The 27816-nt window shown below is 47.6% G+C and overlaps 1 protein-coding gene across 1 annotated transcript; it reads left to right on the plus strand.

The window, feature by feature from the left end:
- LOC136572368 (uncharacterized) lies at positions 1-27438 on the plus strand. The gene is made up of 6 exons (XM_066572881.1): positions 1-78; positions 10384-10570; positions 13319-13780; positions 17641-18103; positions 22296-22479; positions 26323-27438. Exons 2-6 carry the CDS (start codon positions 10474-10476, stop codon positions 26524-26526), a joined length of 1410 nt encoding a protein of 469 aa, XP_066428978.1. The 5' UTR covers positions 1-78; positions 10384-10473; the 3' UTR covers positions 26527-27438.
- The last annotated feature ends 378 nt before the right edge of the window (positions 27439-27816 follow it).

Raw genomic sequence — 27816 nt, forward strand, 5'->3', positions numbered from 1 at the left:
CCACCCTTCTTGAAAAGTGGTGTCCGCGCAGCAGCGCCCCCTAGCGCTGAGACCTCCACAGGCAGCTGCAGGCAGCAGGTCAGTTGCGGCGCCCCCTGCTGTGGAGGATGCCTCTAGGTGTGCACATGTACTTGTTCTTCAGCTGTCCTCATGACTTCTGTTGTTTTGGTAGAAGCCGCAATCTGATCGATCCGCCAACTGTTAACGGCGAACCGCGTTCGTGCCTGGCGTAGTGCAGTGCAGTGTTTAGGCCACACCCTCATACACTGAGCCACGCCCAGTGTATCTGCACCTCACGCCTGTTTGCGCTGCAAATGTGCGTTTTCATACATTCATGTTGCATCCGTGCGTCGTTAACCCCTCCCCCCCAGAAAAAGAAAACAAACCAACATGATTGGTGAAGTTCCCTTTCTTTATCTCGGCTCACACCACCATGATGACTTCTCCCGGCCACAGCTTGTCTGCAGGATTTGACTCTGGCTCCTTGCTGCCCCCCTCTACAGACCCTCCATCCTCCGCCCCATAGATAGTCATCAGGCCGCCCGCAGTCAGACCGCTCTCGCACAACGCTCTTTACCACGATGAGCGCCGCTCTGGACCGCGGTGGGTGTAACGCCTCTATTTCCGAGCGCTGTGTTCTATTTTTCAGCGTTCTCACATTTTTTAAGCTTATCTCATCGCCCGTCACAACGATGGGGTGCGAAACGAAGAGCGGGGGCAGGGGTTCAAAAACGCAGCTCGGAATTGCAGTAAAATGTCGCAGTTCTGAGCAGCGTGTAACTGAACGCACGTGTAAGAGCGGCCTAAAGGGGCCACCTCTTCTGCCCCCTGTAGGTGGTAATGTACCCATCAGTAATAACCCCCTCTTCTGCCCCCTGTAGGTGGTAATGTGCCCATCAGTCATAACCCCCTCTTCTGCCCCCTGTAGGTGGTAATGTGCCCATCAGTCATAACCCCCTCTTCTGCCCCCTGTAGGTGGTAATGTGCCTATCAGTCATAACCCCCTCTTCTGCCCCCTGTAGGTGGTAATGTGCCCATCAGTCATAACCCCCTCTTCTGCCCCCTGTAGGTGGTAATGTGCCCATCAGTAATAACCCCCTCTTCTGCCCCCTGTAGGTGGTAATGTGCCCATCAGTCATAACCCCCTCTTCTGCCCCCTGTAGGTGGTAATGTGCCCATCAGTAATAACCCCCTCTTCTGCCCCCTGTAGGTGGTAATGTGCCCATCAGTCATAACCCCCTCTTCTGCCCCCTGTAGGTGGTAATGTGACCATCAGTCATAACCCGTTCTTCTGCCCCCTGTAGGTGGTAATGTGCCCATCAGTCATAACCCCCTCTTCTGCCCCCTGTAGGTGATAATGTACCCATCAGTCATAACCCCCTCTTCTGCCCCCTGTAGGTGGTAATGTGCCCATCAGTCATAACCCCCTCTTCTGCCCTCTGTAGGTGGTAATGTGCCCATCAGTCATACCCCCCTCTTCTGCCCCCTATAGGTGGTAATGTGCCCATCAGTCATAACCCCCTCTTCTGCCCCCTGTAGGTGGTAATGTGCCCATCAGTCATAACCCCCTCTTCTGCCCCCTGTAGGTGGTAATGTGCCCATCAGTAATAACCCCCTCTTCTGCCCCCTGAAGGTGGTAATGTGACCATCAGTAATAACCCCCTCTTCTGCCCCCTGTAGGTGGTAATGTGACCATCAGTCATAACCCCCTCTTCTGCTCCTACGGGGAATCGGGCCACCGCCCCTCCTGGGTATGGGGCCGCCCCTTCTTCCCCTCCCGGGTATGGGGCCGCCACCGCAGGGTATGGGGCCGCCACCGCAGGGTATGGGGCCGCCCCTTCTGCCCTTGTAGTGAATAATGCTGCTGCTCAGCAAGAGACCTCCCGACGCTCTTTTAGAGGAAATCTCAAGTTGAACACAAATTCCTGACTTTCCAGATGATCAGATGACCTGCGGGTGCGGCAGCCCCCCTGAATACGGAGAGACATGCGGGGGCTCCGTGCCACGACTGTCCATGCTGTGCGCTCGGATAAACGACTCGGTGACCTTTTTACTTCTGCTGGCCCTAGGAAGCTTCCATTCCCCGCGGGCGCCGTCTGTGCGATTTTTGGGTGTGAGACAAAGCACTTTTGCTTAACCCCTTAGTAACTGCCCATTGCCTTTTACGTCCTAGTTTAGTGGGCTTTAACCCCTTGAGTGGCACACCCGGAAATTTTCCGGGACGAGCTCCACTGCCCATAGCGATACAGCCCGGAAGATTTCCAGGCTATGTATCACTATGGGAGCTGCAGAGCACATTGCCATAAGCTGTGGCAGTGTGCTCTGCCTGCACAGTCCCAAAGAGAGCAATGCAGGACTTTGAAAAAAGAAGCAGGAGGATATTACCGATCTGCCGGCAATCTCCTGCTTCTATTTTCAAACTCCTGCACTGCTTTGTTTACAGGTTGCCATAGAGACCATCGGATTGTCAGAAGCCAGCCAGTGGTCTCTGTGGCAGGAAGAGCTGGTGCTTCGCTGTCAGAGGATATCCGGGCACTAGCTCTTACAGCAGAGAACGGAGAAAACCTGTGATCTCTGCTGTGTTAACCCTTTACATGCTGCAGTCTATGTGACTGCAGCATGTAAAGGGCTGTCACCATCGGACCCCCGGAATGTGATCAGGGGGTCCTGATGGGTCTCTGTGGAAGCCCCTTAAAGGGACAAAAAATTTTTTTTAAAAGTAAAAAAATAAAAACACTTTTCTCCCTTTACTTTTGTAAAAAATTAAAAACAAAATCACATATGTGGTATCCCTGTGTGGTAATTATTTAACCCCTTAATGACAAGGCTGCCCCTCACCCCACCCCCCTTTTCTTTTTATCCCCTCCCCCCCCCCCCCCCCTCCCCGTTTAAAAACTCATAACTCCTTTATTTACCCATCTCCGTCGCTGTATGAGGGCTGGTTGTTGTTTTTTGTGGGACAAGTTATATTTTTCAATGGTGCGATTTAATGTCCAGATAATGTACTGAAAAACTTACAGAAAATTCTAAGTGGAGAAAAACAACATTTCACCATCTTTCAGTGCGTCTTGTTTTTACGGCGCACAAACTGCAATGAAAGCCACATGATACCTTTATTCTTCGGGTCGGTACGATTACTGCGATACCAAACTGATATAGTTTTGTTTTTTGCTTCAGTACTTGTATTTTTTTTCAAAGACATTTATTTTTTTAAAATTATTTTCTGCCGCATCTTCTGCGCCCAATAACCTTTTATTTTTCTGTCGACGTAGTTCAGCCAGGGCTCATTTCTTGTGGGACGTCCTGTAGTTTACGTTAGTACTAATTCAGAATACATAAGACTTTTTGATCGCTTTTTATTGTATTTTGTCTGGGAGACAGGGTGACTGAAGAAGGGCATTTGTGGCGCTCTTTGTTTTTTATTCGGACGACGTTCACCGTATCGGGTAAATGTGCTCCTTTGATAGATCGGACTTTTACGGACGCGGTGATACCAAATATGTATTTTTATTTTATGATTTTAGATTTTTTTTTTATTATAGATATGGCAAAAAGAGGGGATTTAAACTTTTATTACTTTTTTTTTAAACTTTGAAAAAGTTGCGAAAAAGAAAATAACTCTTACAGTTTGGTATTGGCCTAATCGTACCGGCCCGTAGAATGACTTCAATACATTATTTATACTGCTCAGAGAATGCTGGGAAAAATAAAAAACATGCCAGAATTACAGATTTTGTTAATCTTGCCACTAGAAAAAAATAAAAAACGATCAAAATTTTACATGTTCCAAAAAATGAGATAAATGAAGACTGGAGTTCATCCCGTAGTAAACACGGCCGTCTAGAGCGCTGGCAATGGGAAATAACACTAATACGGCTCTTGGAATGTGGCGACACAAAAGCAAATCTTTAAGAAAAAAAAATGTTTTAAATGTACAAAAATAGCAAAACATAAAAACTGTATAAACTCGTTATCACCGGGATCATGTGACTCAGAGAATAACGTTATCACATGCATTATTCTGTGCGCTGAACGCCGTAAACATGACATCCAGAAAACAAATCGCAGAATGTCTTTTTTTCCCCTAATCTCCCTACAAATTTTTCACAAAAGTTATGCAATACATTATATATACCCAAACATGATGCCATCAAAAAGTACAGCTTGTCCCGCAAAAAACAAGCCCTCATACGGCCGTGTCAGTGGAAAAATGAAAAAGTTATGGCTCTGGGAACGCAACTGCAGAATTAGTTGAAATTAAATGATTGGCCCATTTAAAGTACCTGCCCTGGTGGGTCTGACAGGGGGGTAAGAAACCCGTCACTGAAGGGGTTAAAGAACCTGCCCTGGTGGGTCTGACAGGGGGGTAAGAAACCCGCCACTGAAGGGGTTAAAGAACCTGCCCTGGTGGGTCTGACAGGGGGGTAAGAAATCTGAGCATTAAACCTGGCTGTGGATGTGACTGCTCTGTGCTGTTGGCTGCTGGACGTAGCTGTCATGGAGCTGTCGCGGGGAGCTGCGGGGAGCACCCCCCCCCCCCCCGGGTTACACGATCGCTGTTATCCATTGTATTAAAGCAATCGCATGAATGTAAGTGAAAAAAAGTTTGTTTCATCTCCCCTCATGGATCGGATCTACGAGGGGAGCTGAAGCTACTCACCCACGTCCTCTGCAATGTCCTGCAGTGATCTGGTCTGGACGACCTGCCGCCATCTCCTGTGCATGCGCGACAAAGGAAAATACATGTGCAGAAGACCAGGTTGTCGCAGGAGATTTGATCATATCCATAAGGGGAGATGAAATTACGTACCTAAGGCCGCCAGACCTTACTCTGGAAAGAGGCACGTGCACAAAAGCCAAAATGGTGGGCGCAAGCGCAAAAGCCGCAGATTGCCGGGGTAATTTAAAATCTCCCTGCTCCTGGCTGCCAAATATAGCCGAGAGACTGGAGATGTCACTGGGGAAGCAGTCCCTGGTCACATGATCGCCGATATCCAATGGATAACGACTATCCCATAAGAGTAAAAAAAAGTTAAAATTTCAGCTCGGCTCATGGATCGGATCCGTGAGGGGAGGTGAAATGACTTACCTAAGGCCTCCGGCGACGTGCACCGATGGGATCCGTGAGGGGAGGTGAAATTACTTACCTAAGACCTCCGGCGACGTGCACCGATGGGATCCGTGAGGGGAGGTAAAATGACTTACCTAAGGCCTCCGGCGACGTGCACTGATGGGATCCGTGAGGGGAGGTGAAATGACTTACCTAAGGCCTCCAGCGACGTGCACCGATGGGATCCGTGAGGGGAGGTGAAATGACTTACCTAAGGCCTCCGGCGACGTGCACCGATGGGATCCGTGAGGGGAGGTGAAATGACTTACCTAAGGCCTCCGGGACGTGCACTGATGGGATCCGTGAGGGGAGGTGAAATGACTTACCTAAGGCCTCCGGTGACGTGCACCGACGGGTTCTTATCAGTGGACCTTTCCCCAGCTTTGGTGAATGTTCCTGTTGGCAAAATGCAGCTGTGGGGGGTTGGGGGGGGGGGGGGGGGGGGGCCCACCCAGGAAATTTAAAACCTCCTCGCTGCTGACTACTAAGGGTAGCTGAGAGCCTGGAGCAGTAACGAAGGGCCGCAGTGAGCGTTCTCAGGTCACGTGATCGCCATTATCCAATGGATGATGGCGATCATGTAAAAGTTAAAAAACAGTTGAACTTCAATGTTCCTTTCGGTTTGGGCCCCGTTTTGCATAAGGACATAAGATTGGGGCCATAATGGGTATTCTTCTGAACACGGGACAAATGGGGGAGGGGCGGAGGGGGGAGTCATCTTCATTCCTTCTTTAAATGACAATTGACAAAAAAATGAAATCACAATTTTTTTACCTTCTGATTTGCTGAGATTCCTTCAAAACTGTGGGGTCAAAATACACAGTACACCCCTACATGAATGCGTTATGGGGTCTAGTTTTCAAAATGATGTAATTTGTGGGGTTCTCTATCGTTTTGGCCGCTCAAGGGCTTTACAAGTGGTCAATGGGGCCTAAAACATCTTCAAGTAAAATGTCTGTTCTGAAAGCCACCGACTGCTCCTTTCGGTTTGGGCCCCATTGTGCATATGGACAGAAGATTAGGGCCACAACATGGGGATCCATTTTGGGGTGTAAATCCTCATTTTCATGTGCACTATTGAAAAAATCCTGTGTTTAAAATGACATATTTGAAAAAATATAAATTGCATGAACTCCTGAAAATAAACTGTGGGGTCAAAATCCTCCTGACCACCTCAGTGGATACATTAAGGGGTGTAGTTTTTAAAATGGTGTCATTTGTGGGGGTATCTATCATTCTGACACCTATGAGCCTTTCCAATCTTGGCTTGGTGTAAGAAAACAAAGTGTTCCTCAAAATGCTGAAAAGTAATGTTAAATTTGTGCGTCTCCTAAATGGTTAAAAAAAGTTTTTCTAATGTGCTTCCATAATAAAGTAAACAAATGGAAATATATATCTGAGCAAAAAAATGTACAGTATGCTTGCACATATTTGACATATTGCAGTTGAAAATGTGAAAAAAATGACAATTTTTACAAAATGTTCCTAATTTTGGCGCTTTTAATAAATATCCACAAATTCTGTTGGCCTAGTTTTACCACCTAAATGAAGTATAACATGTGGCGAAAAAACAATGTCAGAATCACTAGGCTTTGCAGAACCTTTACGGAGTTATTCTTTGTTAAAGTGACACATGTTAGATTTCCAAAATTTGGCCTGGTCATTAAGGTGCAAACAGGCTTGGTCATTAACATAGTTTGTAAGGCCGAATGAAGACAATGTCCATCTAGTTCAGCCTGTTTATCCTCCTTGTTGATCCAGAGGAAGGCAAAAAACCCCAAGAGCAGAAGCCAATTAGCCCTTTTGGGGGAAAAATTCCTTCCCAACTCCCTAATGGCAATCAGACTGTTCCCTGGACCAACCCCTAATAGTTCCTACCTGCCTGTATACCCAGATTAACAATTAAACTAGGATTTATATCCTATAATGTCCTTCCTCTCCAGAAAGACATCAAGTCCCCTTTTAAACTCCTCAATGGATTTTGCCATCACCACTTCCTCAGGCAGAGAGTTCCACAGTCTCACTGCTCTTACAGTAAAGAACCCTTTTCTATGTTGGTGATGAAACCTGCTTTCCTCTAGACGTAGCGGATGCCCTCTTGTTACCGTTGTAGTCCTGGGTGTAAACAGATCATGGGAGAGATCCTTGTGTTGTCCCCTCATGTACTTATACATGGTTATTTGGTCGTCCCTTTTTTTCTAGGGTAAATAATCCCAGTTTTGGTGCCTCTCTGGGTATTCCAGTCCCGTCATTCCATGTATTAGTATAGTTGCTCTTCTTTGAACCCCCTCCAGCACTGTAACATCTTTCCTGAGCACCGGTGACCAGAACTGTACGCAGTATTCCATGTGAGGCCTGACAAGTGCCTTATATAGTGGGAGGATAATGTTCTCGTCCCTCCCCTATACCTCTTTTAATGCACCCCAAGACTTCATTAGTTAAGGGGTTAAAAAAATGCATCACTTCCGTGAAATAGCAAATTCTTTTTCTCCCCACTGGCATGAGAACATCACAAGTCCTTCTCAAAGACTTCGATGTTAAAAAAATCACATCACATGACCTGCGAGAGCGAAGGTAGTTATTTTTTTGGGATATCCCAGGAATCTTCCCAAAATGGAACGCACTGCGGTTTGACGTGTGTTTTTTTGTTCACCGCGTTGCTGTGAGAGTAAAATGGCTCATGTGAACAGACTGCAAAGGATGGGCTTCATATTTGTGGGCTCTTCACGCCGGGCCGACGTGCTGTGGACATCTGCAGCGTTTACAGCACAAGCCATGCGGAAATACAAGGGTTAAGTTCTGCAGCTAAAGCGCAATAAGGAGTCTGACCAAATCTGCACCATTTTTGTATGTTCACGCGGAATTCGCAGCATTTGGGCATCCAAAAAGGAGTTAGGTTCGGCCCCATTGGTACAGGTTGTGACCAAACCCCCTGCAGATACAGCGCTCACCTCCCGATCCCTCACGCTATCAGCGCAGCCTTCCACCGCAGCGCTGCTAGCCGGTTAATGTGGAGGTGGCACCACCTGACCTGCGTGCGCTGCTGTCCCCACCGGCCGCCAGGTGGAAGGCTGTGCTGACAGGTGAGGGGGTGCTGTAGCTGCGTCGGAGGATCGCCTCCCATTCACTGGCACATCCCACAAGCCCAATATCAGGTGGAGTCTCACAGCCCAATATTGGGCTTGGCCACGGGTAGGATGAGTAAGAGTTGAATGGTCACCTATCCTAGCAGCTCACCAGCCAGCGCTGCCGGAACCCCCGGAGCAATCACCACTGAAGCCTGTGAGTGGCTGAGCAGTCATGTGCACAACGCACGGCACATGACCGCCCGGCGCTGCTTCTGTGTGGCGGGCAGCGGGGTAGATGGCTCTATGGAGGAGGGAGCACAGGGCACCATATTGATGGACGACTCACATGCCTACCGTATATAGGGGTGTCAGTACCAGTTTGACTCATTTGTGAGGTGCAGGACCGCTCACTGGGCATTGTACTGTAAGCCTACGTGGTGCACTACACGTAACTGTAGGACCGGCACCCATTGTATGCCTTATCTACATGCAAGTGTGCTTCTAAACAGCCCCCCCCCCCCCCCCACTGGCATAACTATAGGGGATGCGGTTGCACTCGGGCCCTGGAGCCTTAGGCGGCCCATAAGCTCTCTCTTGCCATATAGGGGGCCCAGTACTACAGGTGGTCCCCGACTTGCGAACAGGTTCCGTTCCAGGAACCTATTCGCAAGTCGAACAAATGCTTGTATGGAGCGGGATCGCGGGTGGATCCCGCTCCATACAACATCGGGTGCCGGCTGTTCTTACAGCGGGCACCCGGCGGCAGCAGTTCTGACGAGCCGCGCCGCTCGTCTGAACTGTTAACACTTTAAATACCGCTCTGACAGTGGTATTTAAAGTGTTAACAGTTCTGACGAGCGGCGCGGCTCGTCGGAACTGCTGCCACCGGGTGCCCGCTGTAAGAAACAGCCTGCACCCGACGTTCAGGGGCTCCATACAGCGTCCCACGATGAGATCGCGGGACGCTGTGTGGTTGCTAGGCAGCCGGGGACCTCCTGAAAGGCCCCAGGGCTGCCTATGCAGAGTGCCCATGAAGCGCACGGCTTGCTAGGCGCTCTGCATAGACAGCCCTGGGGCCTTTCAGGAGGTCCCCGGCTGCCTAGCAACAGCGATCTGACCGGACAGGCTTCTATCAGGATTGATAGGAGCCTGCCCGGTCCCTGCACAGTATGATGTAATGCCATAACATGACATCATACTGTGCCATAGCATTACATCATACTGTGCCATAGCATTACATCATACTGTGCAGGACAGATTGTTCGTATCTTGCGAAATTCGTAACTCGAATGTTCGCAAGTCGGGGACTATCTGTATGAATAAAGCATTATAGTTGGGGCCCAGAAACTTCAAGTTGCACCTCTGATGGTAGGTGTATGAGTGGTTGGTCATCGGTATGTTGCACTTGTGCAACGCTCCTCCCAATAACAATCTGCATGCTGTGGGAGGTGATGCCTACAGCTGCCCTTCTGTATCGCTATACCCGTATGTGTGGCCACTGGCAGTGCTTTTGTAACACTCCATTTCAGGGTTGGAGTCTCTTGTTGCAACCAGTGCGGATCAGTAGCTACACGGGTAGGTATGAGTTTGTGGGTACAGATGAGCAGGCGGGTAGCGCAGTCAGGGAAGCCAGAGGTCTGTACACAGGTAGGTATGTCAGTTAGCAGTGTGGAGGAGCCGGAGGTGGAAGAGCTTGAGTACTGTCTGGAAGCACAATAATCTTGCAAGGAGCTGGATGAAGGGCCAGGCTTTTATGGGAAGTCCAATTAAGCAACAGGGAGGAGCCAATCTGGAACCAGAAGCTAGGGACAAGAACAAGGTTATGCAGGGGAGCTATCCAAAGGGCTGGATAGCTCAGCAGGTTGAGCCGGGATTTCCTGGGTTCGAGTCCTGACAGCTTTTTGAATTCATCTGTCCTTTTCCAGTGATCTTACTGGCTGATGTCTTGAGACGTTCCTTCCATATCTCCATTTTCCTTCCTCATAGTGCTGTGTGTTTTGTGAAGTGCAGCAAAGCACCCATAACATGATGCTGCCACCCCTGTCGTGATTCACGGTCAGGATCATGTTCTTTGGCTTTCACATTGAAGTGAATGGGATGAAGTGTAATTCCGGGCGCATCCCATAGTCGGACGGGGCGCTGTTTCTGCAAACATAATTGCTATTTTGTCCTAATCCTGAACAAACCTCTTACACTCTGTTGCAGACGAGCTTGCGTGCTCCGGATCCACAACCTCTACTTCTTGGCCTCCAGCCGAAACTCTGCTGATCCCATCCCAAGAGCAGGAGGCTGACCATGCAAAGGGAACGAGAGGAAGTGCACTACAGGACGCACGACGTGCACCGAATGGGGCAGCCAAGTGTGCCGGCCTCTAACGTCAGGGATCGTTCCGGTGAGGCTCTTCTCTTACAGTTCCAAAGAATGTCTTAACGTTACACAGGGATTCGCAGCGTAAGCGCCATTGGATGTTTTTTTTACGTACAGAATGGGGGATTCTAAGCTTTTTTGCAATACGTTTTATTAGGCTTTTCTATAGATTTTCCCCTCTTTTGCTATGAAGCTAGAAGAAGTAGTTGCTGGGGAAATCTGCTAAAATAAAAAGTCCAACTTGACCAATTGCCTTCACTCATCACCACTCTTCAGCCAATTTCCAGTATCTCCCAGTAGCAGCCTACCGTCCAGGCTACTAGATCCTGGGCTACCTCTTACACAGACCAACCACAGGTCAGGTTTAAACTTTACGTGATTAGTTGTCACTCTTGTGGTATCACCCCCCCCCCCCCCTCTGCCCCTTCAGAGAGGGTGGTAAGTGCAGCATATTGGCATTACCATCATCTAGACAAGACCAGAGTTTAGCTTCCAGTCCTTCCCTAGTAGTTGACTCCCTGAAGACTAATTCCTTGATTCCCCTCAAGCATCTGCGAAGTAACAGCATACTTATTACTACCAAGCTATTCCAGTGTGTCTATTAGAAACTATCCAAGAGAATCCTTGTGACCGTCTGGGGGCGCCGTCACACTGCTGAGAACATTGCGTGATGCGAGAGCGAGTAAAAACGTAGCAATATGTAACCAATGACTTTCAATGGTTTCCTCCACATTTGCGCTGTTTTCATCAATGCGATGCTGTGAGAAAAAAATGTTTCCCTATGGAGCCTCCTTTTATCGCATCGCAAAGCACGAACTTCACGCGATTTTTATGCGGCGTGATGTGTTGTAAGATTAGAAATTCTCATTGACTGTTGCACTAAAAAATTGCGGCAAAATCGCAAGTGGCAGCCATGTTTGTGCCAGAGAAAGTGGCGTTGACGCTCAAAAATTGCGGGAAAAAAGACGCCCTAAGGCCTCCTGCAGACGGCCGGGTCGGATCCGACTGCGAGACTTCTTGCAGCAGGACCCGACCCGAGCGCCTACAGAGAGCAGCGCGGGCACTCACCTCTCCCGCGGCCCCGGCGCATGCGCAGACCGGAGCCGGCGGCTAGTGAGTGACATTTCTGTGTGGGGCTCCGCGAGCAACGCACAGAAATAAAGCATGCCGCGGTTTGTTTTCTGCACGTGATTTCGCGCGGCCAAACCGCGGCCGTCTGCATAGGATTGCGTTTGTTAACGCAATCCTATGCAGGCTTGCAGCAGTGGAAACCCCGCCGCAGAGTTTCCGCCCGTCTGCAGGCGGCCTTAGGCTGAGTTCACACGGGGTGGAATTGCTGTGGACTTTCCGCATGGAAATTGCGCCTGTATTTTTAAACCTGGGACTACCAGCAAAGTGGATGAGAGTCGCAATAATCTCGTTCACTCTCTGCCGACAGTCCGCTGCGGGCAAGGGTGCAAGGGGCAAAGTTCATTTTGCACCCCATTATATTGCCTGGTCATTACTCTGTGGAGACTGATGGGCGTTTGCAGGATGGCAGGATTTTGTTCTACGAATCGCAATTCAAAAACGTTGGACCGCTGTAAAATGTGAAGAAAAAAAAGAGTGCAGTGATTTGGGAATGACATCTAGCCGTATTTTAGTCACAGTAGAACAGAGAACGTATCGGGGGGGGGGGGGGGGGGATGATGGCAGCAACACATCTCACAAAAGTTGGGGTGGGGCCATCTCTGCCATTGTGTAGCACCCCCTCTTTCTACAACAGTCTATAAACGTTTGGGGAGTGAGGAGACCAGCTGCTGGAGTTTTGGGAGAGGAGTGTTGTCCCATTCTTGTAGGGCTCTAGGTGTGCTACAGTCCTGGATCGTCTTTATGGCTCAGCGGTCTGTACTGCAGGCAGCCAGTTCAGTCTCTATACACTTCTGTTGTGATGGATGCAGTATGAGCTTTAGCAATGTCTTTTGCTACATCTGACCGCAGACCGGTTTCCATTTTGCCCAGAGAAGAGGCCGGTGTTTCTGGACTGTGCTGGTATACGGCTTCTGCTCTACATGATACAGCTGTAACTTACATGTGTGGCTTGTATGGAGAGCGGTGTTCACAGACAGTGATTTCTGGAAGTATCCTGAGCCCTGCAGAGATTGTATTACAGAATCACGCCTGTGTTTCATGCATTGATACCGGAGGGCACATAGATCCCAAGCAGCCTATACTGACTGTCAGCCTCGTCCCTTGTACACATGAGTTTCTCCGGATTCTCCAAATCTCTTGATGCTGTGTACTGTAGATGCTGGGATATTCAAAGTCTTCACAATTTTACTACAAGGAACATTTTTTCCTAAATTTTCCACAATTTTAAGACTTTTCTCACAGACTGGTGACCTCTGACTGTCTTTGCTTCCGAGAGACTCGGCCTCTCTAACATGCTCTTTTTCTACACAGTTATGTAAGTTAGTTGGGTAAGGGACTCTTCAGCTGTTTCCTATTAGCACCACTTACTTTCCACCCTTTTGTTCCCCCTGGCCCCACTTTTGTGAGATGTGTTGCTGCCATCAAATTACAAATGAGCTAATTTTTTAAAACGTACATGTAAATCTGTCACCTCTGCCCTTTCTGATGTTCTGTTTTATTGTGGATAAATATGGTGAGATGAGATTTCCAAATCATGGCATTCTTTTTCTTCACATTCATGTACATTTTATACGCGGTCCAAACTTGGAATTGGGGTTGTATAAATGAATCTTCGATCACGTCTTCTTCCTTTGCCTTCCAGAGACTCTGTTACTGGGCATCACCGAGGAGGGTACCATGAAAATTGGTCTGCCACCACAGCATAGGAGAGATGACTATCGCGCACGGGCTACAGTTATAGGAAAACTAGAAAACGCCCGCCATGTTCTCAGCAGTCCAGACGGAGAGCTGTTCTGTGTCCGATACGGAGACCTCTACAGGGGGCCGATGCCGTCGAAGGAAGGGGTTGATTGGTTTTCTACAGCCAGAAGCGTTGGGAAATGTGAATGGAACAATTTCCAAATTCTTTTCTTCCATCCATGTGGAGAATTGTACGGTATAACCAGAGATGGAGAGTTATACAGAGGTCCACAGCCAAGCAATGAGCACATACCCTGGATGTATGGACAAGCCACCAGGGTTTGGGACCGCTGTAGCAATGATGTACGTCAGAGGTCTCAATATTCCCCGTTGGCTGCGGCCTTCGCCCGGCTCGTCGCTAAAGGTGAAAAGTTGTTTGTTCAGTAAGGCTGGGTTCTCACGCCGGATTCCTGGCGGAAATCTCACGGTTTGGCCGCAGCGAAAAACCACAATATTTCCGCCGGGAGAAGCGCCGCGGGTTTTTAAGCGGCCTGGCCGCTCGGTCTTCCACTGCGGCCGGCGCTCCCATAGAGGAGAGCGCGGCCGGAGCTGAAGAAGAAAAAAATGAACATGCTGCGGCCAGTGAATCCACGCCGCAGTGCCGGCTTTGCCGCTGCAGATTTGCCATCCCGTGTGGACGAGATTTCTGATAAATCTCGTCCACATGGCTGGCTGATCCCGGGATTAGCGGTCGCAGGCGGATTTGCCGCGGCAAAATTCCGGAAGGAATTTCCGCGGCAAATCGGCCCTGTGTAAAGTTAGCCTAACAGAACTTCTAACGTATTACGTATCGCAGTATACTACCGCCGCATGTTGTCTGTACTGAAGCATCTCAACTTGCATGCTCACCGCCGTCTTTCTGTGATGCTGTGGGGCTCTCTTAAAGGGGTTGTCCAGTTAAAGAGACCATATGTAGAGCAAGGTTTTTGTGGCATTCTACATTTAATGTATATAAAAGTGCTGCGGTCCTGAGGTGGGTATGTAGCGGGCTTGGGAGCAGAGTCCACTCCATACCCAGCGGCTATCGGCTGTTTCTGACAGCCACTGGTAACTGTAGGGATCAGAGTTTGTCCTGATTGTGACAGTTAACTGTTTAACCCCTTAAAGCTGCAGCATCTGGGTGTGTATGAAGGGAGATCCTGGGGCAACCTTGTCCCATACAATGCGGCTGCTGGCTGTTGTTTACAGCCGATACCAGTCTGCAACAGCTCCGATAAGCCGTGCTGCTTATCGGCACTGTTAATCCTTTAAATACGGCTGTCAATTCTGATAACTGCTATTAAATGCCCATACCGATATTCAGGGGTCCTCTGAGGCCCCCCACATGATGAGATTGTGGATTGCTGTGCGCTTGCCATGGCAGCTGGGGGCCTTCTGAAAGGCCTCTGGGCTGCCATTGCAGAGTGCCTATCAAGCCATGCCTGTGGTGTGGCTTGGTAGAGTGCCTGTCAGATCGTGGTACGGCATTACGTGATACTGCAGAAGCGATCAAAGCAGCGAAAGTTCTTGTCCCGACTGGGGACCAAAATACAAAGTAAAAAAAAGCTTAAATATTACTAATGCTTCAAAAAAACAAAAGTAATAAAGGTTAAAAAAGCGCCCTTTTTGCTATATCTATATATATCGCCACTAATTCTCTAACTTCCCAGTGTCGTTCAAACATGAAATTTGGGATGATCATTCTTTAGGCCCTAAACAGGAAAAGTAAAGAGCTCACAACTTGAAAATTCAATGCTAAGTGCAAAAGTAAGTGCACCCCTATGTAATGTAACTTCTCGGTGTCATACAAGCATGAAATTGGGCAACACCATTCTTTAGGTCCTAATTGAGGAGAGTGGAAGGGGTGGTACATTTTGCGGAGGGACATCGGTACATGCAGCCTGAGGAGAATCTAACACTCCTATAGGTGTATACATATTTTATTCCTCGGTTACTCTAAAGTTACTTTGACTTCATAAATTTTTCCGTGCAAACAACATGTAAACACCTGTAGCAAATTAACTCAGGCGAGGCCGGGTGTATAGGCTAGTTTTATAATTAAGAGAATTAAAATAAACCAGAAATACATATTTGGTATCGCTGAGTCCGTAAAAGTCTGATCTGTCAAAGTAATGCATTATTTACCGCGCACAGGGAATGTCGTCAGAAAAAGGTAAACACCAGAAATGGGCTTTTTTTGGTCATTCTGTCTCCAAAAAACAAAAAAGTAATAGAAAGCGATCAAAAAGTCGACTTGCCGCACAAAATGTGGATGGACAAATAATGTTATTGCGGTCAGAAGATGGCGGCAGAAAATAATAAACAAGAATATCTGTGAAAAGAATTAGTACAGCAAAAAAAACCAACTGTATGTTTGGTATCCCAGTTATTGTACTGCCCACAGAATAAAGCGATTAGGTCCTTTTTTGTTGCTGCGTGTGCACCGTAGAAACAAGACGCAAAGATGGAGGTACTGCGCTTTTTTTGAAAAGTTTTTCAGTACATCATATGGTACATTAAATAGCACCATTAAAAAAACAACTCGTCCCGCAAAAATCAACTCGCCCTCACGCAGCGACGGAGTTGGATAAATAAGAGTTACCATGTTTTAAAGGTAGGCTGAAAAAACAAAAATAGGGAATGGAAAAAAAAAAGGTCTCCGTCCATAAGGGGTTAAATGGTGAGGTCAAAGCTGATCGCACATCTGAGCAATTAGCAGGTGGTTTTTTTTTCAACATTTTAACAGTTTTAACTGTTTTTTTAAAAACCAACAACTTTTGCGTATTTTCCTAGAAAAAAAAACAACCCCCCCCCCTCCCCCACAACATATTTGGTATTGTTGTGTATGTAAAAATCCCACGCAGTGGGAAAAAAATTCAAACTCCCTAAAAATTTGAATTAAAACATCATAAAAACGTACGTTTCCCAAAATGGTACTAATTTTAAAACTGCATTTCAAACCGATCCCTCCGCCCCCCCCCCCCCGCCCCCCTTCCAAAAAAAGAGCCCTTATTAAGCTTCTAAGCATCGGGAAATGGCAACGAAGAAAAAAAAAAATTTACGGGACATTTTAAAAGTAGAAAAACCTTAAAATAAGTTCTATAATTTGGTATCCCCAAATCTGGCGGCTCAGCACCACAACACCCCTGAACGCACGCTGCACTGCAGTTATGGATTGAGTCTTGGTGAATTGCAGACCACCTTGTGTTGTGGGGTCACCATCTGACAAATGGCTGAAGCCGGGGGCTTTTTATCTGCTGGAGCGGCATCTAGCGGCGGTTGCTTGAAGCTCCCTGCCCGCCATTGATAACCGCTCCATTCATGGGAGGTTTGTGGTTGCAGAGTACAGCAATTTCAAGTTGGGTCCATCTGACATATATGTCAAAAAGGTGTGCCGTATGAGAGAACGCCCCTTTGCTCCAAGCATTAACACACCGGATTGGTCACACAGTTGGTTTCTTGGAACTTAATTGTAATCTGGTAGATGCAGTTTTAGTTTATTGAGAGTTGAGCAGGACTGCTTGAGAAAGGGGACTGTTGTCCCTAAAATGCGTTGGGTTTGCTGTACCTATTGGTCTATACTGTACCTGTTGCTCCATCAGTAAGGTGGACTCCGCGCCCTGTGAGAATCACGCATTGCTTTGGCTTATGTTCCATCTAGGGGGTAGGGAGACCTAGAGGGGAAGTCACATGATTGGCCCCAACAAACTGCTCTCCTGGGTCAGGGGGACAATGGGGGGCTAAGTAAATGGGATGTCTGAGTTATGGAAACCCCCGTCATCGGGTCTCACATGCCATAAAATAACAAATCGGCAGTTATTCCCCGCTCCCCCAGTCATCTGCCGCCACCGGATCCATCTCCTTGTTATGTCGCTTTGCAGACCGAGCCCATTTACAAACAAGCTGCAGCAGCCAATGACAACGCTCAGCGACCACTGCCGAGTGCTGTCATTGGCTGCTATAGCTGGTTGATTGTATATCACAGCAGCCCGCAAGCAGAGAGCGGGCCAGCGGCGGTGAGCGAGGTGAGTAACGACTGCTTTGTGGTTTTAATGCATGGGGGACCCAGTGACGGGGATTTCCTTAACTCAGACAACCCCTTTAATTAGAGAACGCCATAAAAACGTTGCCTGATGCTCTTGTTGAGTGGAAAACCCCTTTTACCTTTATAACCGCATCCCGAGAGGCTCCGGCACAGCCCAGTGCTTGATGCAGTAACCATAAGAGTGTGTTTCGCCCCAACAGGTAGGATATGGTTTAAAGACATGTTCTTTGATCCCCATGGTAATCTGTACACCGTGGATATAGAAAACAGACTCATGAGGGGCGAACCACTAACAACAGGACAAAACTTCAATCAGTGGAGGAGCAGGAGCACGGTAATAGGACAAGGCGGCTGGCTCGAAAACCTCAGTTTTATGTCCTTTGGTCCTGATGGAAAACTGTGGGGCGCAGAAGGGGAGAATGGGAACCTCTACAGAGGGGCCGTATCGGGTGATGGCAGATATGTGGACAGCGCTGCGAGGATTGGCCACTACTACAATCAGTTCCAGTTCCTCTGTTTCACAAAAGACAAGACGATCCGCAACATTATGAGCTTTGAGTTCCTTCCTGACCGAGGCCAAAGAATCTCCGAGAGTCCGGAAGTGATCGAGGAGAGAATCTACGACAACAGGAGAAGCAGCATCGTATTAAAACACACCTTCTCGTGAGTATTAGCGTTTCCGGTACATACGTAGCCGTAAGTAGGAGAGACCCCACTTTTGCACATCATGTTCTCCTCGACCCTCTCCAACCACCCATAACACACTGCAGTGGTTGGAGAGAGAGCTCACATTGTAAATGGCACGAACTTGGGAAGCTGCGCTCTGATTGGTCAATGCTTAATGACCAACCACAGCGATCACTGGGACAGGATCCTCGTGATTGGTCCCCCAGTGGCAGGTAGTGATAGGCTGCTAACTAGGTTATCCTGTTATGTGGCATGACTCCAGTATTGCCACCACGGCAACACTTTAGAAACAGAACATAGGTTTACGTTCTGTTGCGCTAAGTCCCACATACCTATTATGTAAACTTATGTCCTGTAGCGTTAAGGTGTTAAAGGGGTATTCCAGGTATTTTACCCCTTGTACTAGTCATGACCTAATCTCTGGATAGGTCATCAGTAGTTGATTATGAAAGATGAGCGGAAAAAAAGAGGGAGCGGAGCATGTACCTGAGAGTACAATAGTTGATTGGCAGGGGTCTGCCACTAGGGGACCCAGTAATCAGCTGATCTCAGCTCCTGCAATCACTGCAGTCAGGTTGGATGTTGACAGCTCAGTCGCCATTGGGGTCAGAGACAGATGTGTAATGGTTCCCATTGAGGAGGAGGTCTTCTGAGAACCAGAGATGACGTATGGGGAAGTTTGGGGTTATCACTTCAGGTCCGAGATGTATGAAAGGAGCAGGTTGTACATACAGTACTGAGCAAAACTTTAAGGCAGGTGTAGAAAAAAATGCGCAAAGTAAGAATGCTTTAAAAATTAGACATGTTAATAGTTTACGTTTTGTTAATTGACAAAAATAAAAGGGACTTAAACAAGAAATCTAAATAGCATCAATATTTGGTGTGACCGCATTTTGCCGTTTGAAACTGCATCAATTCTTGCACACAGTTTTTGAAGGTACTCGTCAGGGAGGTTGTTGCAGACATCCTGGAGAACTGAGCCCAGATCCTCTGTGGATGTCGGCTCGCTCCAACCATCTGTCTCCATGTGATCCCAGACAGACGGGATGATGAGATCCGGACTCTGTGGGGTCAAATCATCACTTCCAGGACTCCTTGTTCTTCTTTACACTGAAGATAGTTCCTAATGAAATGGGCTGGATGTTGGGGGCGATTGTCCTGCTGCAGAATATATCTGCAGCCAATCAGATACCTCCCTGATGGTATTACAGGGTGGATAAATATCTGCCTGTATTTATCAGCATTGAGGACACCATTAATCCTGACTAAATCAACTCCATTTGCTGAATTGTAGCCCCAAACTTGTAAGGAGCCTCGACTGCTGCCTGCAGACACTCATTATTGCACCACTCTCCACCATACTTCACTGCTGCCTGCAGACACTCATTATTGTACCGCTCTCCACCATGCTTCACTACTGCCTGCAGACACTCATTATTGTATGGCTCTCCACCATGCTTCACTGCTGCCTGCAGACACCCATTATTGTACCGCACTCCACCATGCTTCACTGCTGCCTGCAGACACCCATTATTGTACCGCTCTCCACCATGCTTCACTGCTGCCTGCAGACACCCATTATTGTACCGCTCTTCACCATGCTTCACTGCTGCCTGCAGACACCCATTATTGTACTGCTCTTCACCATGCTTCACTGCTGCCTGCAGACACTCATTGTACCGCTCTCCACCATGCTTCACTGCTGCCTGCAGACACTCATTATTGTACCGCACTCCACCATGCTTCACTGCTGCCTGCAGACACCCATTATTGTACCGCTCTCCACCATGCTTCACTGCTGCCTGCAGACACCCATTATTGTACCGCTCTCCACCATGCTTCACTGCTGCCTGCAGACACCCATTATTGTACCGCTCTTCACCATGCTTCACTGCTGCCTGCAGACACCCATTATTGTACTGCTCTTCACCATGCTTCACTGCTGCCTGCAGACACTCATTGTACCGCTCTCCACCATGCTTCACTGCTGCCTGCAGACACTCATTATTGTGCTGCACTCCACCATGCTTCACTGCTGCCTGCAGACACCCATTATTGTACTGCTCTCCACCATGCTTCACTGCTGCCTGCAGACACTCATTGTACCGCTCTCCACCATGCTTCACTGCTGCCTGCAGACACTCATTATTGTACCGCACTCCACCATGCTTTACTGCTGCCTGCAGACACCCATTATTGTACCGCTCTCCACCATGCTTCACTGCTGCCTGCAGACACCCATTATTGTACAGCTCTTCACCATGTTTCACTGCTGCCTGCAGACACCCATTATTGTACCGCTCTCCACCATGCTTCACTGCTGCCTGCAGACACCCATTATTGTACTGCTCTTCACCATGCTTCACTGCTGCCTGCAGACACTCATTGTACCGCTCTCCACCATGCTTCACTGCTGCCTGCAGACACTCATTATTGTGCTGCACTCCACCATGCTTCACTGCAGCCTGCAGACACCCATTATTGTACCGCTCTCCACCATGCTTCACTGCAGCCTGCAGACACCCATTATTGTACCGCTCTCCACCATGCTTCACTGCAGCCTGCAGACACTTATTATTGTACCGCTCTCCACCATGATCCACTGCTGCCTGCAGACACTCATTATTGTACCGCTCTCCATCATGTTTCACTGCTGCTTGTAAACACTCATTTTACTGCTCTCCACCATGCTTCACTGCTGCCTGCAGACACTCATTATTGTACCGCTCTCCACCATGCTTCACTACTGCCTGCAGACACTCATTATTGTACCGCTCTCCAGCCCTTCACCGAACAAACTGCCTTCTGTTACAGCCAAATATTTCACGTTGTGGGTCATCAGTCAGGAGTGCCTGTTGCCATTTTCATGCAAGTCAGTTCCTATGTTTTCATGCATAGTTGAGTCACTTGGCCTTGTTTTAACATCAAGGTACGGCTTTTTAGCCCCAATTCTTTCATGAAGACTGCTTCTGGCCAGACTACTCCGAACAGTAGATGGGTGTACCCACTTGTTTATGCCAGTTCTGAGTTGATGGCACTGTGTGACCTCTTCTGATTTCGAAGGGAGGTAAGCATGATGTGTCCTTCATCTGCTGCACTGTTGGACAACCACTGCATCTATGGTCTTCAGTGTTGGTCATTTCTTTGTTCTTCAAAAAAGCTAATAAGGGAGATGGAATAATACCTCCACAGTGCCACCTATTGGAAGGCAGGATTCCTTCAAGCCAAAGTTACACTTTTTATACAAGCCTTGTAGCAATGACTGGGAATTAAAAGCTAGACTCCATGTACAGACAGCTGTTTCAGGGTATTTGCCCTTCATCAGTGTACAGTAGGTGTCTGGCTTTGCTAGTGAAAGACCTGGGACGGGGGTCAGAAACGCTATCTTTTTTCCTTAGGCTTTGCTTTTATTACCTACAGTAATAAACAAGCTGGTCTGCCAAGATAATGTTTCATAGAAGTACTTCTCTACAGTACTGTTGTACATTGCTTAGGCCAAAGAATACACCTCCATCACTATCATGTAAGTCTGTCTATTCTGCAGTCCTTCCTTGACACTTTTAACTTGCTAATGACTCCAATACACCTTTTATGTGGTCACTAACGGGCCTTGTTCTAATACAGGCATCAGAAGCCAGGCTGTTTAACCCCTTAGATGCTGTGGTCAATCGCTACTGTAGCATCTAAGTAGTTAACAAAGGAAGACGGCCCCCAGAGGAGGCGGGGTCTAATGGGCTTCTAAAACCCACTGCAAACATGAGGCATTTCTGTGTATTCTATGGACAACATTCAAGTCAACTAGTAGAACTAAAAGAAGTTCAAAAATAAACTCAAGGCCACCAACTTTTAATAAATTGCATTTACTCCATGTACTGTGGATTCGCACCACTATAATAAATGCAGATTATACACAATTTCCCCCGGTTATATTTGGACAGTTTCAAGACCTTTGTTTTTTTTTGCATTTACACACTGACCGCATCCTGCTCAGAGCTATGGGATTATTGCAAGGTATCAGTAATGAAGAGCTACAGTCTGGAGCGGTGAGACCTCCTTACGAGGGGGCCCCCTGGCTGACGGGGTCAGGATATTAATAAACTTTCTGAAGTTGAAGGAGTTAACTCTGAGGTACAAATAACAGCAGAGCGGTGGTTTTATTTATTGGCAGGTTTGATAAAACGGTCAAGGAATCCAGCGCCTTCTCCCATGAACACGGGTTTACGTTTGAAGCCGGAACGGTGTTTACAGTTAAAGCTGGGATGCCGGCTATTACTGCTGAGGCCGAGGCGACCGTGCAAATGACTCAAAACACGAGCCGCAACTGGAGCTTCACTAAAACGAATGAGACCGAGGTAAATGATGGTTGTCGGTGGCCGGTGGTGGGCCATGCCTCCTCATCTACAATAGATTGGTCCACCATACTCCACCACTGCAAAGATATTGTGGGAATGCTTTGGTCTTTATGCTCTGATACAGTCTGTAGTGATGGAAGGCCTTCAACCTGCAGCCCAGTATTCCCAGTTTAAAGGGGGCACTGACATTTCAAACCTCTTCTAGCTTATTAGTCTCATCATTCCTATGATATACCTCCATTAAAAATGTTGTTTACCACTGTAAATCACGTTTGAGGTCTGAACCAACTGAACGCTTCTCTGCAGTTCAGTTGGGTTCAGAACCTCTATGGTCACAAGGACACATGGATGTTTCCATAGCAACAAGGGGAGGGACTATCTTCACAGGCTCCCATGCACTTTGAGGCTGCAGGTTGACAGATCTGCAGACACTATGAAAAGGATCTCCAGTTTCTGTCTCACCTGCTGTTAGTGGGTTTGACCAGAATGTCTCTGAATGCCTGATCATCCTGGGAAAGCGGAGGGGTGGGCATTCAGGTACTGCCTCCTTGCGTTGGGTTTTTCTTTTCCGTTCTCTGGACCAACAAGATTGGGGTGTTGAAACAGGCTGAACTAGATGGACATTGTCTTCATTCAGCCTAACATACTGCTACTATGCTGACTGGACCAGAGATGGTGCAGTGCAGCATGGGAAGTAGAGGCAATTAAGTCGGGACAGTGAAGGGCTGGCAGAATGATAGGCTTGCTATAAGACCCTCCCTGAAAGTGAATTGCTAACCAGCAGAACCAAAAAATCAGGAAGACCACCTGAACGTCAGAACTTACAGACCTAAAACAGGGTGCAAACAGCAGCAAGTGAGGATAAAGAGATCCTGGGGTGTAGAGAACTTGTTGAAATCTCTGGGACACTTCAGTGCCTCAATCAGAGAGTGATTGGACTGTAATGATGGAAGACCTTCTATTGGCAGCCCAGTATTCCCAGTCTGATGCTTCCACTCCCGGTATCTCAAAACCTCCCAGACAATAATTGCATTGCTCTTCTTCCTTGGTAAGGTGTTGGTTGTCGGCTCGCGCCGCCGGACCTGATCAAAACCCAATTTGGATTTTGGTAAATGACTGAGTGAATTTATCTTCTCTCTTCTCTCACAGTAAATGCATATAGAACTCCACTGTCCTAGCCAACAGTAAGTGGACACCTCCGCTAGAATCAGACGTATGTACCATGTTATCCCCGTAACCCCCTATGATGTAAGTTTACATCATGGCAATGTGATAACGCACTAGGATGTAAAATGACGTCCTGTCGATGGCGTTGGATCAGTAGCTGAGCCTGCGCGATCTTGCAGCTGGAGTCGGCTGTTACCAATAGCCGGCCTCCTGCTGCAACACCCGAGATCAATGAGGACATTGATCTTCCCTTTTAACAACCTACATACTGCTATCTATGTAGATCGCGGCATGTAAAGGGCTCACAGAGGGAGCACACTCCCTCTGTGACGTCATCAAACCCCCGCCATGTAATCCCGAAAGGTCAATGGCAACTTCCTGTACAATAGATTGAACACACGATTCACCCTGCACGGCAAAAAAACCATTTAAAAAATCCCCATAAAAACTGAGGCAAAATGCTTATTCTCGTCATTTTGCCTCCCCCAAAAAGCTATGTGCATCCTAAAATAGTACCAATACAAACTACAGCTCATCACGCAAAAAAAAAAACAAGCTCTCACACAACTCCATCCATGGAAAAGTTACAGGACTTTGAATGCAGCGATGCAGGAAAAATCCCCCCCCCCCCTCCATTTTTTTTTTTAGCAGAAAAGCCTTAAAAAAGAAAAAAATTTTCCTATCGGCATAGTTAAACTAACCCACAGAAAAAAACGCATCCTGTCATTTATGCTGCATGATTAACGCTCTTTTTATAGTACATTATATGTAAAATGGTACCAACAAAGACAGCTCAGCACTCAAAAACAAGCCCTCATATGGCCATCTCTACTAAAAATGCCCCCCAAATCTATGTGTCCTCATAGCGGAGATGGCCTATGTCCTTAACTGGTTAATACTTAATGAGGCTCCTTTTTGGCCCTGATGTAATCAGATACTGTCCACGGCATACTTTCTACTAACATCTGATACATTTCAGCTAGTATTTCCCTCCATTCATTCTGCAAATGTCTGGCAAGTTCTCTCAAAAAAGATGGATGCAGTTCATATTTCCTGACCTGACGTTCCAGTTCGTCCCAAAGATGTTCAATAGGGTTTAAGTTGGGCTCTGTGCAGCCAGTCCAATCGCGCACATCCTCAAACCAACATAAAATGCATAGCCTGTGTGTAGTTACCTCTTCTTCCGCTTGTGTAGAGCTTGTTGACCACTAGATGCCTCTAAGACTCAGAGAAGAGATCGCACCCCTTACCAGAGTCTGAGAGGGGCGCATGATTGGGATGCGAGAAGCTGGAGGGTCATATTGATGAATTGTCCCCCACCGGACGTTCTAACCAGACTGTTGGGATCAGTGGATGTGTGAGGGCACACAAGGTGACCGGGCTCAGGGCGCCCCCTACAGACCACCAGTAGAGAGGAGCATCTGACCAGACTATTAGGGGGTGTTGGGATCAGTGGATGTGTGAGGGCATACAAGTTGACCGGGCTCAGGACGCCCCCTACAGACCACCAGTAGAGAGGAGCATCTGACCAGACTGTTAGGGGGTGTTGGGACCAGTGGATGGGGGCACACAAGGTGACCGGGCTCAGGACGCCCCCTACAGACCACCAGTAGAGAGGATTGTCTGATCGTCCAACAAGCACCAGTAGCTCCAACTGTTTCATTGTCCGCTATCCAGAGACAGGTGGCACCATAGTTACACCCCTGTGTCTGTCGGAACCATGCAGGATAATGCTCGGCCGCACACACAAGGGGGTCCCAGGAACCCCCACAACATTGTCACATGTCCGCGGCCACCCAGTCACCAGATTTGTCACCAATAGAACACGTATGGGATATCTTGGATGCTAACTTCCACAGCCATGAAGATGCTTACATGCCCGCCCGTATCACATCTTGTATCCAAGCTTGAGGCGGTACACCAGGCTACTAGAGTCTCCATGCATGCCTGTATCACCTCTTACATCCAAGCTAAAGGCGGTACAACAGGGTACTAGAGCCCCCACGCCCTCCTGTATCACATCTTGTATCCAAGCTAGAGGCGGTACAACAGGGTCCTAGAGCCTCCCAACAAAGGGTCGGTTCTCAACAATAAATGCTCCTTTTCCTTTGATACGGTAATCACTTATAAAAGTGAAGGTTTCATTTGATTCCAGCAACTGCTAGACGCTTGATTTTTTTTTTTTTTTTTCTTTTGGGCCGATGTGTATATATGACTTTGAGTTCTTGCTTGGGTTCCACTTACTTTTGGAAGGGTGATATAAATGGTTGCAAAATAAAATTAAATGCGAAAAATAAGACTACCGAGATCGGAGTACGAGATCAAAGACCTTTACATTAATGTGATCCTTCTGCCCACCTGTCATTGGGACTCTGACATAATCTAACATCTAGATATCACCTCTAGTGCAGTGCAGGCATGTAAGAGCAGATTGTCTCCAATTAAAGTTCCGTCGGTCAGTTCATTAGGCTGATCATGGTGGCCTTGTTGGCCCTCTTTCTGCCTTGAAGGTCACAGAGTAGCACTAATAGTAAGAAGTAGAAGTGAATCCCATAACTGAACAGAGGCGTACACGACTGCGGATCATTATTAGTAAAATCTACAGTTATTATTTTTAATTTTATATCTTCCGGACCTTTTTTTTCCACATTTCTGATCGTTTTATCTCTTAAACAGGTGAAATTTTCATCAAGCTCCGATGTGGAGGTCCCTCCTGGTAGAGCCATACGAATGGTGGCCTCGGTGGTGAAAGCAGAACTCATTGTGCCGTACAAGGCGAAAGTCAGGACCCTATTTGGCTTTGAGACAGAAATTGAAGGCACATGGGCTGGAGCTACACATTATAATCTGATGGTTGTACAAGAGGATTATAGCAGATAGCTATTGCTACAAGTAAACCGAGGGCAGGTATACGGCCTGTCATGAGTGATTCCACAGCAAACACCAAAGATGGACGGACAGATAGATAGAAGGGTTCCGCAGCTGCAGCCCCACTGACTCGATCCTCGCTTTTTCTCTTCAATACCAACCTTTCTCCTTGGGACCAAATTCCAGCATCTTCAATGTGTCAAGTGGGTGGTCCATACCACTCAGTCTTATTGGATGACACTGGACTGTCAGTCTAGTCCGATGCCCCACCATTGAGCGTTTGGGCAATAGGTACTGCTCACTTGACACATTCAGCATGCTGGGAGCTGAACCCAAGAAGAAACCTTCCAGGCAAAGGAAAGTGGGTACGGAGGAATAAAAATAGGGATTGAATCGGCAGGGCCGTGACTGCAGAGCTACACTGCCGGCCTGCTGATTCTATACAGTGACGGGCAGAATTGGAAGGCGAGAGGAGCGCTATGCAATGTGAAGTCTGTTGTGGATCCGCAGCTGGTTTCAAGTCAAAATCCGCCCCAATGGTGGAGACCTCGATGGGTTTCTGATTCGGAGATGCTGCAGATTTTGCTGTGGAATGTTCTGCTCTAGAACCTCTGCAGCATTTCTGATACTTGCAGACCTACCCCAAGGCAGTTCTTGGAAGAAACCTCATTTAATCATAACAAGAATGTTAATGGCCTTCTACTAGTCCATCGGCTCGATTAGAAGAACCATTCTAGATGCGGCAGATTTACTGAGATTGGCATTTTGAAATAATGTTGGATGAAATTTGTGCTAAATCTAACAAGAACCCCGTGCCTTCTCATACGTTTGGTGCGTTTTTAGGCCTCAGAATGAAATCTACACCTAATTTGTGCTCAGATTTTGTGCAATGTTTTTGTCTTTAGAATTGATACATTTGTCAGATTTTTCCGCCTTCTCCATCCCTAACCCTGCCCCCTTGCCTTGGAACTTTGGAAAAGTAGCAAAAAGGGTAAAAAGTTGCACCAAACTTCTTACACTACAACGCTGACCCAAAGCCATTAGTTCCGCCCAATGTGTGTAAATGAAGGTGATCTAAGGAAAAATCTAGATATATGGGTTAAACCCGGATTAGTATCTAGTAGTTGGAGTAATGCTAAATGCTTAAACTCTCCCAGGGCCTGCAGTCACGTGCTGTATACTGCTATATGGTCGGTGTCATCGGCTTATTCGTTGGAAATTGGCCCAATAAAACAAGCTTCATTTCTCCAAATAAAACACCTGCAGCGCTACCAGTCCCTAATAAACACTACACTATCTTGT

Source organism: Eleutherodactylus coqui, chromosome 7 (genome assembly GCF_035609145.1).
Source record: "Eleutherodactylus coqui strain aEleCoq1 chromosome 7, aEleCoq1.hap1, whole genome shotgun sequence".
Taxonomy (NCBI): Eukaryota; Metazoa; Chordata; class Amphibia; order Anura; family Eleutherodactylidae; genus Eleutherodactylus; species Eleutherodactylus coqui.

Coding starts and splice junctions, on each gene's coding strand:
- LOC136572368 (XM_066572881.1), top strand. CDS start 10,474: ATGCAAAGGGAACGAGAGGAAGTGCACTACAGGACGCACGACGTGCAC. Junction 13,781..17,640: donor CGCCCGGCTCGTCGCTAAAG/GTGAAAAGTTGT, acceptor TCGCCCCAACAG/GTAGGATATGGTTTAAAGAC. Junction 22,480..26,322: donor CTAAAACGAATGAGACCGAG/GTAAATGATGGT, acceptor TCTCTTAAACAG/GTGAAATTTTCATCAAGCTC.